General features: G+C 37.8%; 3 protein-coding genes across 10 annotated transcripts; 2 read left to right on the top strand and 1 right to left on the bottom strand.

Moving 5' to 3' along the window:
* Positions 1 to 3,900: 3,900 nt before the first annotated feature.
* LOC120001056 (probable LIM domain-containing serine/threonine-protein kinase DDB_G0287001) lies at positions 3,901 to 9,560 on the top strand. 8 transcript variants are annotated; one of them, XM_038849282.1, is made up of 4 exons: positions 3,905 to 4,090; positions 4,244 to 6,134; positions 6,453 to 6,593; positions 9,299 to 9,560. In XM_038849282.1, the coding sequence occupies exons 2-3, from the start codon at positions 4,366 to 4,368 to the stop codon at positions 6,460 to 6,462; spliced, it is 1,779 nt and encodes a 592-aa protein (XP_038705210.1). In that variant the 5' UTR covers positions 3,905 to 4,090; positions 4,244 to 4,365; the 3' UTR covers positions 6,463 to 6,593; positions 9,299 to 9,560. The 8 variants fall into 8 exon arrangements, with proteins under 8 accessions (XP_038705217.1, XP_038705214.1, XP_038705216.1 ...); XM_038849284.1 differs by having other exon boundaries at positions 3,905 to 4,070; XM_038849289.1 differs by having other exon boundaries at positions 3,901 to 5,857.
* A 1,004-nt stretch (positions 9,561 to 10,564) lies between these two features.
* On the bottom strand, positions 10,565 to 12,665 carry LOC120000878 (GDSL esterase/lipase At5g14450). Its single transcript, XM_038849041.1, has 5 exons — positions 12,299 to 12,665; positions 12,008 to 12,217; positions 11,758 to 11,930; positions 11,393 to 11,666; positions 10,565 to 10,957 (listed from the first exon to the last, which is right to left on the bottom strand). The coding sequence occupies exons 1-5, from the start codon at positions 12,603 to 12,605 to the stop codon at positions 10,710 to 10,712; spliced, it is 1,212 nt and encodes a 403-aa protein (XP_038704969.1). The 5' UTR covers positions 12,606 to 12,665; the 3' UTR covers positions 10,565 to 10,709.
* A 1,500-nt stretch (positions 12,666 to 14,165) lies between these two features.
* Positions 14,166 to 16,653, top strand: LOC120000879 (surfeit locus protein 2-like). The gene is made up of 5 exons (XM_038849042.1): positions 14,166 to 14,463; positions 14,719 to 14,816; positions 14,938 to 15,246; positions 16,112 to 16,151; positions 16,279 to 16,653. The coding sequence occupies exons 1-5, from the start codon at positions 14,228 to 14,230 to the stop codon at positions 16,355 to 16,357; spliced, it is 762 nt and encodes a 253-aa protein (XP_038704970.1). The 5' UTR covers positions 14,166 to 14,227; the 3' UTR covers positions 16,358 to 16,653.
* Positions 16,654 to 16,757: the final 104 nt, after the last annotated feature.

The following is a 16,757-nucleotide window of genomic DNA, read 5'->3' on the forward strand; positions in this document are numbered from 1 at the left end:
ATGAGCATTCTGGGACAGACCCTGACCAAGTTCATAGCCCTTCCAGGTCCCATAAAATTGACCATTTGGCGTATAAACATCAACTTCTAGTCCCCATAGATATTGACTGGCACCTTTCAAGATCACACCCCCGACATATCAGTATCAGTCCAAGTTTTCTCAAAGACTTTTACTTATTGGCCAAGTTCATAGCCTTGTAATTGTGTATACATAGGATCAGCTTCCATATTCAGGTTTCAGAGGATATTGAGTTCGATTTTCACTGGGAATGATATCTTTGTGGTTATGCATAGGGCTTTAGTGCAACTTACTCTGTAGTCAGGTGGGAAACTTCTATGCTCGCGAACTAGATGGTTTGAATTTAAACTCACATCGGATGTATGGTGTCTATTAAGACCACATATATCTCACATCGGTTGGGTAAGTCCCACCCAATAGGTATATGTTGGTAAGGTCCACCCTTAATATTCAACTAGGCCTTTTTATGGGTCTAGTGAGTTGAGTTTAACCCATTTGCTGGGTCTATGAGGAACAAACCTGTGAAGATAATTCGATATATCCACGAAACCGGAACCCTAAAGCGGACAATATAATTGATTGTTTTAAGTGTGAATTTATGATAATGCCGTCCTCAATTACCAAAAAAAAAAAAAAAGAAGTATGAACAATCCTTATTATTAACTCTGTGAAGTTTGTGTATCATCTCTCTTTTATTTTTGCATGTTTTCTATATTCGAGTTTTGTGATTAAATTCAGACTCAACTAGTGGCTCATGTCTATGTTAAAATAACATTTTAGTTTGTAACTTTCTTCAGCTAATAATTACTTACTAAACACAATCATGTCATTTGACAAATTTGGTCGATTATTATAAGCAATTAAGTAAGTGATAAGAATTAATCAATGTTAACCAAGAGTTAGTTTTGGAATTGACCTAAAGAGATCATGGGTTCAACTACCCCTTCAACCCTTCCCCTGATTGCATATAGAAAAAAGAAAAAAAAAATTAAGTGGTAGAGCTACTCGATTATGTTAACGAGGGCAAATGAAAGTTATTTGGTCCGTTTGGTAGAGCGGTGACATTAATTTTCAATGCTAACATAAAAATTGTGGGGAGAAAAAAAAAAACTAAGTTTAAAGTTGTGTTCGACGCTAGTAGAAAAATTATTGAATTAAAATATTATCTAAAATATTGTTATTTTTAATTTATTATTAAAATTAATTTTAAGTGTACATTATAAATAATTTATCAATAAAATATTAATAATGTTGTCTAAAATGAATTATTAATAAAATAATACAATATTAATAAAGTGGGACCCACGTTACAATTATTTAATTGGGGAAATTTATTATTATAAATAAATTTATATATAAACAGTGGGGCCCACGTTACCATTTTAAAAAAAGAGATGTAAAAACAATAGAGCAGCAGATTCACTGCTGAGAAGTTTCTATTTACCAACGGATCTTATGTGTTTGGTGCTACGGAAGAAGGCGGATCCGCTACGTCAAACGCACACAATAACTCTCCGTTTGGTACAACGGAAATCTTGATTTTCAATGCTAGCGGAAATGTTGTGAAAAATATGCTGAGCTTTAAGCTGTGAAATATGCTGTGAGGTGTTTGGTGAACTAAAAACTGACGCTAGCGGAAAAATTATTGAAATAAAGTATTATAATATTAATTTTTATTTTTTTATGAAAATTAATCTAATAAATATAATTCTTATTAAAATTAATTTTAAGTATTAATTTAATTAATCAAATTAAATTAAATATTTAAAATTAATTTTAAGTATTTTTTAATTAATCAAATTAATTAAACTTACATTTATTTTATTTTTTAATTAATCAAATAAATTTTGTTACATTTATTGTATTTTTAATTAATTTATACTTTTTATTAAAATATACTTATATTTAAATCATTAAATAATAAAAAATTAAAAAAAAACTGCAGCTTTTTGACGTGGGACCCACGCCAAAAAGCTGCAGTACAAGCGGATCCGCTGGCCAGGAACCAGCGGATCCGCTCCGCTGTGCTGTTTGGCACAGCGGAAGGCGGAAGCGGATCCGCTGCCACTTCTACTGTGCCAAACAGGCAGTAATATTAATCTCTACAAGCGTCTTTTTGTTAAGAACTAAGACGGAAACATATCATTGGGATTGTATCAATCACCTCCTAAGTGGAAGATACGAGGGATTGTTACAATAATAGATAATGGTGCATGCCTTTTATAAGTTTGAACTTGTAGGATAATTGATGCCGCACATTCATAATACCAAAACATCCTCTACTCAACAATGGACATGTGGAGGTCAAGAAGGACATCGAACTTATCCGAAGGAAGACCTCGGGCACAGTTGGATTCCATGAAATCGCACCTCGATATATTGTCCATGAAGGTTATCTCTGTCATACCCGAGAAAAGAGTACTTCATTGTCATACCTCGGTAACATCTACATATCTCAAATCATGTACCTCAGAATATTCAGCAGTGTTATCTTGTATAAAACCAGGAAAGTCACATAGAGTCTAAAAAAGGAATACAACTTTCTAGAAGAAATCATTCTCCAATTCGATGACCAAGAGATGTTGTTTCCCAGTAAAGCTAAAGGATTCTTGAAACAAGGATTACACCCCACAATGCAGTAGAACTTATTCAACCACTATAAAAAGGCACTTCCACCAAGTTAACTAAACACACAATTCACTTCCTTTAATACATAGTTAAGAGCCCCAAACTACGAGGTCTCAATCTTTTGTTTCCTCACATTCTGACTTGTATCAGAGCGTCTTTTTAGAGTAACACACCTCGGAGGACTTCTTAGCTTAAGTTTGTTCACCTTGTAAAGAAGTAGCAGCAGCTTCTAAAGAGCCTAGTTAGACCATCTTGATACGTTAGCAAAACGAGCAAGATTTGCACGTTATCATACATGATATCGGAGTCTTAAGGAATGTTTTCGGATTTTGCACGTGTGATAGATGTTTCTTCTATTTCTCCAAGCAAAGCTCTTCGTATTGCAAGCTCTCTTGTGTCGACTTGACATTTCATAACTGGAGACAGAATAAAGCATCCATAAAAAATGGTTATTGTATATTCTTGATTCAATACCTTCCACTGTAGTGTTCAAATAGATAGTTTGATGATAAGATCTTGGGTTCAAGACATACCTAAACTCAATTAATTGAAAAACCTTGTAGAAGAAGCTATATCTAAGTAAGTAATATATAAATGTGATAGAAAAGGGGATGGATGCCACTTATTCAACTCTTCCTCCTCGTGAGTTATTTTTTTTAAACTTCAAATATTCATGATGCAAAATTAATTGGCACTGAAATCTTGACACGTGATGCATAAATATGAGAAACCTTCTCGACCATCGACAAGGGAGAGCTGAGGGAAAGACGTATGCCCATATAAGACATAACAACCAAGAAGAGAGCATCCTGGTAAGATCAAGATGTCCCTTCGATAATTAATGACCGAACATTATCCTTGGAAACCCGTAGAAGTCCAGATTCCTAAAGAAGATCAACTTCATTTAGGAAGGGAATCAAGATGAGATTCATCTGCGTATAAATTTGTCTAAGATCAAGGATAAGAGATATTCGTATCAAAATTATGACTCTCCCAACTCATATAAAAGGAAACCTTCCCGCTACAGGCAAATGATTCTAAACCATGCATTTTATTTGTTGCTAAAGAGATTTTCAAACACTTTGGAGAGGTTGTCTCTGGCTCATCCTCGAGACCCCTTTTAACTCATGTACCCCTTTTATCTATGTTTTCTATTGTGTAAAAGCAAAAAAAAAAAAAAAAAGGGAACGACAAAATGATTGAAGGAGTCATTTCATATATTCACCTCTCCAAAGTCCAAAGTGAAAACGATTAAATTTCACCTACAAACCACTACACAATTGTTTTCTTCTTTGCTCTTTGTTGGTAGTAAAAATCATTAACCTTTGTTGGTGGGTTTTCATTAAATATTGTTGTGAGTTCTTCGACAAGAAACAGACAAGGAACAGATCGACGATGCGATTTCTAGCCTTTCCATTGTCAAGGTGCCATTTTTAGCTTCTGGGTAATATTTTTTTCGTGGAAAGTAATCAATGTATGGTGATATATGTTCCCGTCTGAATTTACAGTTCGATTTCCATTGAAATTCCTTCCTTTTGAATTTTGTTGCTGATGCTTGTCCATGGACAAAACCTGATGCTTTCACGTCTCTTGTCAGACCCAAAACGTGGTCCTCCTCATAAATCTCCAAGACAGCGATACTCCTCCCTCCCTCCACATTCACATTAACCCCAACTCGGCCTTTCCAACTCAAAGATTCCAAAAACTGTTGTCCCAGCCATGGCTGCAGCTCTCGAGTGCTGGTCGAGCCGCACCAGTACCGACGAGGATATGGTCGAGCAGGTCCTTATGCGCAGCCACGACCGGTCTGAAGGGTCTGAAGGAGCAGCACTACAGAGCTCGTGTGCCAACAAGGACCCGCAGCCGTCCTCGGCGATGCAGAAGAGGCTTCAGCGGTTGAGTCGGAATGTCTCCGAGGCTATTGCGTCCCTGAAGAACTCGTTGAATCTCGATTCGGCGCGTGATCCGTCTCAATCACAGGGTGGAGTCAAGATGGAGAGGTGTAGGAAGGTTGTTTGGGGCAGTGTTGTACGGAACCTGACGCAGTTGTATCCGGGTAGTCAGTTACCGGAGAAGCTGGTGTCGAATGTTAAGAAGCATTACGATTCTTTGCCTCTCAGTTATGCCCAGGCTGGATTTGAAATGAAAGATGTGTTTCTTCACATAAAATTGATAGAGCAAGCTGCGGAAGAGGATAATCCAGCAATAATGATACAAGAAGTGTCCGATGATGAGGTACAGGGGTGTGTGTTCAAGCTCACATTTGCTTCTAACTCTTCCGTTTCATGGTCAGCCATGTCTGGTGCCTTAGATAGTGCTTCCATTTGCTGCAAGAAGATTCAGATCTTTGAAAAAAAAGGGTTTACTCTTGGGATTGTTAGTCTTCTTGTTCAAGCTGGGCAAGATAAATTATTTAAGGCACGGATTGAAAATGCACTTAAATCTGCCATAAAAAGGCCCAAGACTAACTCTATGAAGCTCCCTTTTGGGCTTTGTGGGTGCCAAGAAGAGAACACTAAAGGGAGAGAATTTGGGGAGATTGAGGATGATCTTGGTGAACAAATTTACAGGAATGGGATTGAGAATCCGAATGTGAATATTCAGCTTGAGATGCCATTGCCCACTTCATCGTTTCTTGTATCGGTCAATGAATGGCAAACAATTCAATCAGGTGGAGATGAGATTCGGAAATGGATTTTGAACTCTGATGGTCTTGAGTTTGCTGATCAGGTTGGTCCTTATTCTTTTAAGGGAGTTTACAAGGGCAAAAGGGTTGGAATTGAGAAGCTCAAAGGATGCGAGAAGGGAAATTTGTATGAGTTTGAACTTCGGAAGGATCTTTTGGAGTTGATGACTTGTGGGCATAAGAACATTTTACAGTTTCATGGGATCTGCATCGATGAAAATCATGGATTGTGTGTGGTCACGAAGCTGATGGAAGGTGGATCTCTCAACGACTTGATGCTGAAGAGCAAGAAGCTTCAGACTAAGGAGATAATAAGGATTGCTGCTGATGTTGCAGAAGCAATGAGGTTTATGAATGACCACGGCGTTGCATATAGAGACCTCAACACCCAGAGAATTCTTTTGGATAGGCATGGCAATGCTTGCTTGGGGGACATGGGTATAGTCACTGCTTGCAAGAGTTTTGGGGAGGCAATGGAGTATGAAACAGATGGTTACCGTTGGCTAGCTCCGGAGATTATTGCAGGTGATCCAGAAAGTGTTACAGAGACATGGATGAGTAATGCATATAGTTTTGGGATGGTCGTTTGGGAGATGATGACTGGTGAGGCAGCTTATGCTGCATATTCACCTGTGCAGGCAGCGGTTGGGATAGCTGCTTGTGGCCTTAGACCTGAGATCCCAAAGGATTGCCCACAAATCCTGAAAACTTTGATGACCAAATGCTGGAACAATTGCCCATCAAAACGGCCTACATTTTCTGAAATTCTGTTAATTTTATTGCGGCCAATCAACAGCAGTAGGTAACATCCTTTAAATCTTTTGAAGCATAATCCAAAAATGACTTAAAAGTTTGTGTAGAAAAAAAGAAGGGCCACATACATTATTTGTGTGCTGGCGGCATAGTTGTAGATTTAGAAAGCACATATTAAAGAAATGAATATTCATGTCTTCTTTACCTTTGACAATGGAAAACATCTCTCTTCAACGACCAAAAAAAAAGTTAATTGTATTAGTGGTAATTGTGCTGTAGTTAATTGAAGATTGTATTTTATGACACTAATCTGCATTTTCTTTCGGAGATTGTGTCTAAGTAATGGTTTGATTTCTTGGTTTTGCAGCCAACTGTAAGTAGTTCCAAAGTGATATGCTTGAACCAGCTGAGAATGCAGAGCAGCACTTCTGAAGGATCTGCCAACATTTGCTTACCTTGTGATAGAATTCTCTAGGAGCCATTCCAGTACGGTTTTCTCTCTTGCAAGGTCCATATCAACTTCCACTCTCTTTTTTTTGCAAATTATGTAGATACATGCTTAGCAAAAGTCGTCATCCCCTACCTTTTTAACATTGTCTTGATGAGCTTGAGTTCAATTCATGGAAAAAATCCTATTATGATTCTATGAATTTGAGGTAAATAATTGTTTACTATGATGAGTATGAAAGTAGCTTGATTGGCACGATACGGTATGGCTATATTGATATTCTTTGGTATAGCTCTAGTGATATTCATTGAGTGAGATTGTTGTTGCATTTTTTTTTTTTGTAATCTTCTATTTTGGTTTTGTGCATTTCTATGTCTGTATCACTTGCTCCTGAAAAATATGATTGATTCTGCTTCGTGGATGTAGGAACTTAAAACTTGATTTCAACTCATATGTGGCATTGAAAATGGCTTGACAAATATGGTTTCCAATATTGTTACCAACAAATTACCTCTCAACTTGTGTCAACAACTTGTTTATTCGATTTTCTATATTTTACACCCTTTGAAACTTCATTTATATAATACTCTTTAAATATAAACTACATCTCTATCACATGTACTTTCATTCAATTCTCATCATATAGTTGTTTTGAAAATTATGTAGAGAAAGATGTTAGAAAAGAGTTGGATGGAGGTTAATGATATAGCAAGTAGTGACTAGATAAGGGGAGTTGATATATCCTAGAATATGCATTTGTTCGAGGCCTTCGAGCTAGAGTCAATGATAGAATTGGTTGTCCTTGTAACAAATGTAGGAACTTGGCCTACAGGCAGCAACATGAAGTGAGAATCCACTCCTTCAAGAAGAGAATTGTGGAAATTTATAAAACATGGGGATTTCATGGAGAAAGTTTAGATAAACTTTAGAGCTGTCTAATGTTGATGCTAATGATGGACCATATGTCGAAATAATATTGATCAAGAGGATATGGTCGGAGTAGTTCATTGCACGTAAGGTTTTGTGAACACGGGAGATCAGGACAGTGAAGGAACTGCTCTTCAGGTATCAAATTATCACTTTATCAGTGACGACTTTTGGAAGTTTTAGTGAAGACCTTTCTTGTCACCTAATCCTTTCTGATTGGCAAATTCTTGTAAGTAGTTGTATTTTACGTACTTGTACATAGCACTTCAGCAACGATACAAGCAATATATGACATGAAATTAAACTTCAGTCAGATAATACGTGAGAAACAAGTAGAATGGTTGGCCTACTTTCTGATTGACATATAAGCATCAAATGACCAATTTCATGATGAGGTTCAATTTGTCAAGAACCTTCTGCCGAGGAGGTGCAAGGCACTGGTCCTAACAAATCCTCAAGTTTGACTTGGAAAGTAGCAGATGAAGATGACGCATTGGACATGATGTCACCTAGATGATTGCCTCTGATAATTGCTAGTTCTAACACTCCGAAACTATATAACAAGGATACATATTACCAGGCGCAGTGTATCCATGTCTACCAGCTAGTTTAGACCAATTAGATGAGTCCGTCTTGAGAAGATTAGTTGTGCCAAAGTCCGAAACATGAGCTTCGTATTCCAAGTCTAACAAAACATTTTTGCTTAATGCTCGATTAGCCTCGATGAACAATTACAATGGATCATGTAGCCTAGTGGTAGAGTTGCAGCGATGCAACGTAAAGGTCACATGTTCAATTCTTGGAAACAGCCTCACCATATACTATATGGGGGTAAGTTCTGCGTGCATCCTGTTTGTCCCCGACCTAATCCACTGTAGAAGCCTTGTGCAGTGGAGTTGTTTACCTTTTATAGCTCGATGAACAATTGACGGTTGAATCATCTAGGTATAATTACTTGTTTAGGGTTGTATGTTAGGGTTTTGTTTTATATACTTGTTCATATAGTGGATTGAGAGAAGTTGGTCGCTGTTAAGCACAATGTTTTTTTTACCTTGCTACTTCATGTCCAATGGTTTACATGTAAAAAGTAGATCTCCTACAATTGCTTTTAATTTCTCTGTACGGTGGTTAGTGCTTCCACTTGTATGATTGATTAATTGATTGGTTATGGTAATTTGAAAAAATTGGACTCAGTCACTAGGTTATATGATATGGGAGTATTTTTGCCTTTGAGTGGTGATCATGTCAACTCCGTCTCTCTTTCCGGCATCAGTATATGTCTGAAATCTGTCAATTACACTCAGCTCGGACACTGACAGTGCCATGTCTAAACAGTATAATCTTTTGAAGGTGTTGGTCTCTGTCTTGGTCTTGATCTTGCCAATGCGCGGTGGACAGTCAATAGTACTAGAAAATATATGACCTGTGTGGATGTTGTATCATGTATGATCCAATACTAGGTGATAATAGGCATTAGAAGCCAATTGCACTCTTGTCATCACTCTCTTTATTTAAAACTTTACGGTTTTTATGCATTGCAGAAGATTCAACTCATTTTAGCTTCATTCTTTTGATGTAGATAAGCAGGTACAAAATTCTTGAGCATCTTTTATACCAAAACATACATAATCTGGTCACTGGTGCAGCAAGTTTCACTGTGTCGTCTTTACCTGTCTCATATTATAAATGTTAAACTTGAAATCAAATTTTGATTTAAAATTTTTGTTTACCCTTCTACGCATTATATTTTGTTATATCTTCATATTTTCATAATTATTGTACTTAAGCTTTTGAGATGGATAATGTTTGATCGAGACGGAATTTATTTTTCTTCCCAGTTTAGGAGCTCTGGAATTTCCTGTCACTTGCATCCTGACGATCGATTTGTTCATCTTCAGCAACGACGACAGAGTGATGCTTAATTTTCTGACCGCGCCTTGTGCAAATGTAACGAGTTGGCTACCAGTAGGCTACATTTTTTAGCTATATGGTTGTGTGGGTACAATGTATACAAATACTGGAAAAGTCTCCCACATTTCCCTTCAGTCCTGGTTGAGTTTGTTTTTTAGTTCTGCAGAGCAGCAAATGAGATTTTTCTGATCTTCCATGCTATGCCAAAATCCATACCTGTGTGGTTGGTGTGAGGTCAAATATGCTGTGATGAAAAGGCCTAAAATGGCCATTATATCACCATTTTCAATCTTACTAGTTGTCTTCTTGATCTCTACTTTGATCTATGGTTAGACGTGTTGAGTTCATTGAACCAGTCAACATACAGGCACATCATCAGTCATAGTGAAAGAGGGGTGGATCAAGTTCACTTGACTTGATGGGATTTACAATTATTTTTGTTATTGGTTGGTAGTAAAATATCACATGTAAAAGTAAATTTTATGCATTAATCGCTCAAACACAACTATAATTACATTCCATGGGCCGAAAGCTCTGTAATTGCATGGAGTACATGAAACGGGAGGATTCACGTGTCCGGAGTTTATTACCAAGTAGTGCGGGGTTCAATGTGATCCTATCTTGGATGGGTTCCTCGTAAAACCCTCTTGGAGGCACCAATTCAGATATTCAAAGCACAAATCTTATAGAATATTGATTTGATTACTTTCAGCTTCTGTCCATTGCGATCATCTTGGCTTGTTTTTCTGTTTATTTATATTAATCCGGCAGCAGAAACTACTGAGGAACACTTCTTCCCTGTTAAAGAAGAATATTTTTTTCCAAGATAAGTTTCTGTAATTTCTGTTAAGTTGATTGCATCAAACATTGTGAAGTAGCAACAGGACTAGAAAGTAAACAAGGATACTGGTTCTAGTTTCTCTGCTCTCTGCATTTTCTCTACTATAACAGAAAATGGATCACAGAGAGGAGAGGAGACAATATATCCATTAGGGTCATGAAAAGAAGCCAATCCAGTAACTGGTCTGTTCATCAGTTCATGCCTGGAAGTTCTTGAAATTCTTAAACTGAAGAAAAAGTTTCTCTATAAAGGCTTTAGAAGATTCGTTAATGTGAGTAGCAGGGTCGATAAAAGAGAAGTAAGGATGTTAGCTACCAATGCATCAGGAACTGAACATAGAAGAAGACACCGATACTGACAAACTGGATACTAGAGAAATAGAATTTGTCTGATGGTAAGACAAATTCTAAATCTTATTTCATTAATAACATGGTGAATGTGTCTAGTAATACATTTTGAGACAAATACCAGCAACTCTTAATCTAATAGTCCTAAACTTACTGCCTGTGACATGCATGGGTGATTGGAATTGGTGGGTCTGTCAGTGAGCCATTCTGTGTATGATCAGCAACCCATTGATTTGCACCCTGAGTGTAGTGTACACCATCCCAGCTCACAAAAACTGAAGGATCTTTGCAAGGAGCACCGTAGACTTCAGTTTTGTTGACGGTTCCCTTGTTTCCACACCATATATGATCGTAATTCTCATGATACCCACAACAGACCTTTAGCGGATCTGCAAATCCTATAAGATGTAACAGATAAATTAAGTAATTAATCAAAACAAAATCTTTGCAACAACATCCATTGACAAGGCCTTAAAAGTAGTTACTATGTGTTTTAAAATCAACTACAACAGACGGTCACATGAGAATTATACAGAATGTTCGGAGCTGCTACTTTCAGACAAAGCAACATCCGATGCACAAAGCTCCCTAGTAGTAACAGGGATCGGGAGAGGCAGACGTAGCCTTATAGAGACTGTTTCTACGGTTTAATCATGCGAGGCCCATGTCACAAACTTACAATGCAGCAACTTACCTATATTGACAAAAGCCAATGCTTTTCTAGACCTTTCAATTGTGCGATAATGATAATGTGATATCGAATACTATGTAGAAAGCAATTCCATATCTAATCTTTACCAGAAAGCAAATACAACTACAATGACATAGGTCACCTTGATTCTTTGCATTGCTGATGAGTCCATACTTGGCAGCATAGACATCAACATAAGTTACAGCAGCCTCAGGGAGCTCTGCCCTTAATTTGGCCACTCTCTCCTTAAGCTGCCTGTTGAACTCCACAGCCATGTCATTCTGACCCTTCACACAACCATGCTCATCAAGATAGCCCGGTGCTGGGTTATGGACGTAGAATAAATTTACAGGCAAGCACCCAATTGGGCCTGTATTGTGTATCCAGAATGCCCTCCCACCTTGTTGATATAAATGCTAATACACAAATATACATGAACACAAAAGGTTTTCAAAAGATTATCTCATAGAGTAAAACATGTTTTGATTAGACAACAATACTACTTACTTGAACTGCTGAGGCTAATTGGTTAATAATGTCTGGCATTGCTGCATGAAATTGATCAGAATTCATCTTCCTGAAACCAACGGAGAGATCATTCTGCCCAATATCGAATGTGTATAGCGCCTTTGAGAAATCTTCAGGTCTCGGAAGCTTGGCCCTATCCGAAGCATCCTTAGCTGCACCACCAACACAACAAAAATACCAATTGAAATGGGAATACATTTTACAATTCAAGCATTGAATTGAAGTTAACCTTCTTTGTAGAGTTCCCCCGAACGAGATCTGAATTGGTCGAATTGCACAATCTGCATATCAAGAGAGAAAGGGCTAATCCCATACTCGAATATGGTCTCATTCTGCCTCCTAATGGAGGATCCTCCAGTGGCGAAATTCGCACCGTGTCCGTAGCTTGTTCCAAGCGAATTCAAGTAGGCACTCAAGTACGGCAACTTAAAACGCTCAGCTGCACAAAATCAACAACGACCCAGTTCAAGAATCAAGAAGACAGAAAAATAATTTTCGATTTCCTTAGAATAATTGTTACCTATAAAGTCTATGATGAGTCGGCCATCGCTGTCCCTCCCAGCAGATTTATGAAAAAATGCCTCGCCATAAGGAGCTCGGATGGGCTCAAATGCGGCTGATATGCCTCCGGTATCTGAATTCGAGTCACCGAAGTTGTAAATCGCAGGAAAAACACACGGTGGTAGAGTGTCGCAGCTCACACTCAAAACCCATGAAACTATAAACCCTACACTCAATAATGCTCTGCACTTGCAAGTGCAAATATCCATACTCGCGGAGTGAGCTTGACACGCTGTGTTCAGTGGGCAGTACTTGTTGGCACCCATATTTATGCTAACAAGGTAAAGTTGCAATCTTTAGCAACCCCATTTATGTTGCACCGGTGATAAGACATGTGGTGGCCCAATCCCATGAAATCAGGGTTCATAAACTTATCACGCTTGGTCTACTATTGTTAGCACTTAGCACCGACAGTCATGTTGCTGCCGTTCTGCTTATCTCCAGACTCCAGTATGTGGAACAGTGGAAGTGACATTGCAGTCCGTTGGATTGTTGAATGAGGTGTGGTTAATATGTAGTGTCTTTTAAGGGAAGTTGATGATGTATTTCAGTATTTATAACTATAAGATCTTCACACGTGACGACACGATGATATGATAAGATGGGAGACGTAGGATTAGTGAGTTGTGGGTACCTACAATCACATTCGACAAAAATGACAAACATCTCAGTAGTTGATATCTCAATTATTCCAGAAAGTTGATGTATTTCAGTATTTATAACTATAAGATCTTCACACGTGGCCACACGATGTTATGAAAAGATGGGAATCGTAAGATTAGTGAGTTGTGGGTACCCACAATTTCATTTACATGAACATAAATGATAAACATCTCAACAATTGATATCTCAATCATCCCGAGAAATTGATGATGTATTTCAATATTCATAACTATTAGATCTTCACATGTGGTCACACGATGTTATGAAAAGATGGGAGCCATAGGATTAATGGGTCGTGGGTACCCACAAAATCATTCACATGAACAGAAATGATAAACATCTCAACAGTTGATATTTCAATTATCCCGAGAAGTTGATGATGTGTTTCAGTATTTATAACTATAAGATCTTCACATGTGGCCACACGATGTTATGAAAGATGGGAGCCGTAGGATTAGTGAGTTGTAAGTACCCACAATCTCATTCACATGAACAAAAATGATAAACATCTCAATAGTTGATATCTCAATTATCCTAAGAAGTTGATGTATTTCAATATTTAAAACTATAAGATCTTCACATGTGGCCACACGATGTTATGAAAAGATGGGAGCCGTAGGATTAATGAGTCGTGGATACCTACAATCTCATTCATATGAACAGAAATGATAAACATCCCAACAGTTGATATCTCAATTATCCCAACTGTTCATTTTTTTTTTGAAATAAGGGGTTTGGGGAGGAGGCGAAATTCGAATCCATACCCTAATGGGTGGGTCAAGTCCCTTACATACAACGTGATTATTGTTCAACCAACGACTCACTTGCATCAGAGATGTTAAATTGGACGTACAATATTCAAGTAAATTCGTGAATTCCATATGTATAACGTGATACATATGAAATTTTGTTCGTACAATTGAGTAGGATAACTGAGATATCCGATACTATCATTATTGGCACATGGAAAGAAGTAGAACTAGAGTTTGTCAAGCATTGGGTAGAGTGAGAGTGGATTTGTTTTGCGCAATCAGCGGCAACAAAATTTCCCACAACAATATTTTTTTTTTAATAAACAAAATGAAAATTTCCAAAATTCCGAAAAACTGAACCTTGTCGATACGACGTCGTAAGATCGAGCTCAAAGGGTTTATGAACAATTTAGTCCACTGAGGAAAACAGAAAAACCGAACGGGCGGGAGTGGCGGTAGGGTGGCAGCAAGCAATGGCGACTTGTGGAGAAGAGAAAGCAGTGAAGGAAGGGAGCAACCTCCTGGGCCCACCGAGTTTCCAACTGCTCGAAAACGGCAGGTTCAGGTGCTTGGAGACCGGTCACGAAATGGTTGTCGGGGACAAGGATTCCTACTCGCAGAGTAAACGGTGTCGTCTGGGTCTTATCGATTTTGCTTTGTCCAACAATAAGCCTCCTCTCAACATGTTCAAGCAAAGCCCTCTCTCCAGGTAATCATTACACACGCAAAAACACAACTTTGATGTTAATGGCCTTTATTAGGGTTTATTAGGGTTTGGGCTCTTCTTTTTTTTTCCCCTATGTCTAAGTGTTTGCTTGCTGAGAAAATTGAATATTTTGAGGTGGAAAGTAATTGTAACCAAGCTCACATTTCGAAATGTGGATCGCGAATGTATGTGAAAGAATTTTTTTTTTCTGTGTTGTATGCTGAGACTAGTTTGGTTTGTCATCTTTGTTCTGTGCAGATCAAAATTGATTTGTAAGCTAACTGGGGACACCATAAATAAATCCGAGGAACATATCTGGAAGCATATCAATGGAAAAAGATTCCTGAACAAATTAGGTTTGTGTCAGGCTTCAATTTTCAGTACTTGTTTAAAGATTGTAATGTTGGTGTCTGGCTAATAATTTGTAGGCTGTGAATTTATAAAAGAATTTATCTACGATCCGCTGATTTTACACAGAACAAAAAGAAACTGGAAAGTTGTCATCTAATGAGATAGTAGAGCAAAAAGGTGTTGAAGAACCAGAGAAAGAGTTAAAGACACCTGTGGATGGTGGGAAGAAGAAAAAGAAAAACAAGCAGAAGGAGAAAAGGCCAGTTGAGGAAATTATATCTGAAATGAGGGATCCTTCGAATCAGGATGACGATTCAGAAGAAGCTGACTTTTGGATGCCTCCAGCAGGAGAGCGTTGGGACTTCGATGATGGGGCAGATAGATGGGGGTCATGCTCAGAAGCAGAGGATGACAGTGATGAAGAACATGGAACAGGTATGTTCTGTAACCTGGTAATCTAATATGTAAATGTAAGCAAACAAACAAGTGACCATGTAGTACATTCCACTCTGTGATAGCTTTTTAAGGAGGATTTGGAATGAAATGATAGTCAATGACAATGACAATGACAATAGATGAATATATCATCACTTGGGAAGCAATGATGGCCACACACCCGTGAATTTGCTATCATGTGTTTGTGCTTTCCACGTTTAAAATTTTATTTAGTTCTATTTGTGATGGCTTTAGTACTATGGTGCAATTCTCTTTAAGCGTAAGTTTGAACAGAAAAAGGAATTTTTGACACTTCTAACTCTTGGATGATGTTCTACAAATAATCTGATAAAGTTATGGTAATGGAAATTGGTGTGGTCAAGCCATGCTAATCATGTACATCTAGAGATTGTTATAGAACGAAGACAATTGTCTCTGCTAGATAAATATTTGATCAGGAAGTATGTGCTAAAGAATTATTTTATGCTGAATCTGAGAGATGACATGGGCATATTCTAAGTTTCTTTGGTTTAGTTCGGAGATTGGTCATCTTGGTGTATGATTAGGTATGACTGAATTCTTTTTTCCTCATAGCCATATTTATTGACTTCTAGAATATCAGCCAGACTGTTCTCTTTACCAGACTCCGTGAACTTTTATCCGCTAGGGAAAAGTAGGGGAGGACCCAAGTAGTGGACCTCCACTCTGACCAACAATTATGGATTCATGTAAATTGTTTGGGATAATTGGGATAAAGGTTGTGATGATGATTTTTTACTTAACATCTGAATCATTGATTTTGCAACACTTTGGTTTTGCACATATTCCTTCGAATTAATTGTAATTTTTCATTTTGAGGATGCAGTTAAAGATGGTGGCAAGGAATCGGAAGAGCTTTCTTTGCGGTATGTTCTCTATTAAATATTTTTGCACTCTTTAGCACTAATTGGTTAGATGGCTTCTTCACTCTCATATTGGGAAACTTTTTTCACTGTCCGCAGACAGTCCACTTAAATCCTCTTCTATTTGCAGGACAAAGAGAATGGCCATAGAAATTGGACCAAGCAGCTCTGCATCAAGAAAGAAGAAAGCAAAGAAGAACTCTTGTTAGCTTACAGTTTTCCTGCTTCAAGACTCTGGAAGAGTCTCTGATAGACAGACAGTGTTCTTCAATTATATGCAGATTATCATTCGGGGAAAAAGTATGGGTAACGACATGGTATACACTTTTCTTTGCCCTATAATGATCAGTGTGTTTCTGTTTTCTTTTCATTCAACTCTTGTATTAAGAAAATCGCATAATTTTATTCATTTGATTTTGCTCTGGTGTTAATTAGCTGGTGAATTCACTCAATATTTGTGCTTGGGAATGGTGGAATGTTCTTTTGGTCGCTGTTGGAATGTCAATATATACTTCTTGTTATATTTCCTGACAATGCGTGTGATTTAGCCTTGGCTGATGAACATAACTGAACAATGGGTCATTGGCGAGTTGGGGAACTTGGTTGCGC

Source organism: Tripterygium wilfordii, chromosome 6 (assembly GCF_013401445.1).
Source record: "Tripterygium wilfordii isolate XIE 37 chromosome 6, ASM1340144v1, whole genome shotgun sequence".
In the NCBI taxonomy this organism is placed as follows: domain Eukaryota; kingdom Viridiplantae; phylum Streptophyta; class Magnoliopsida; order Celastrales; family Celastraceae; genus Tripterygium; species Tripterygium wilfordii.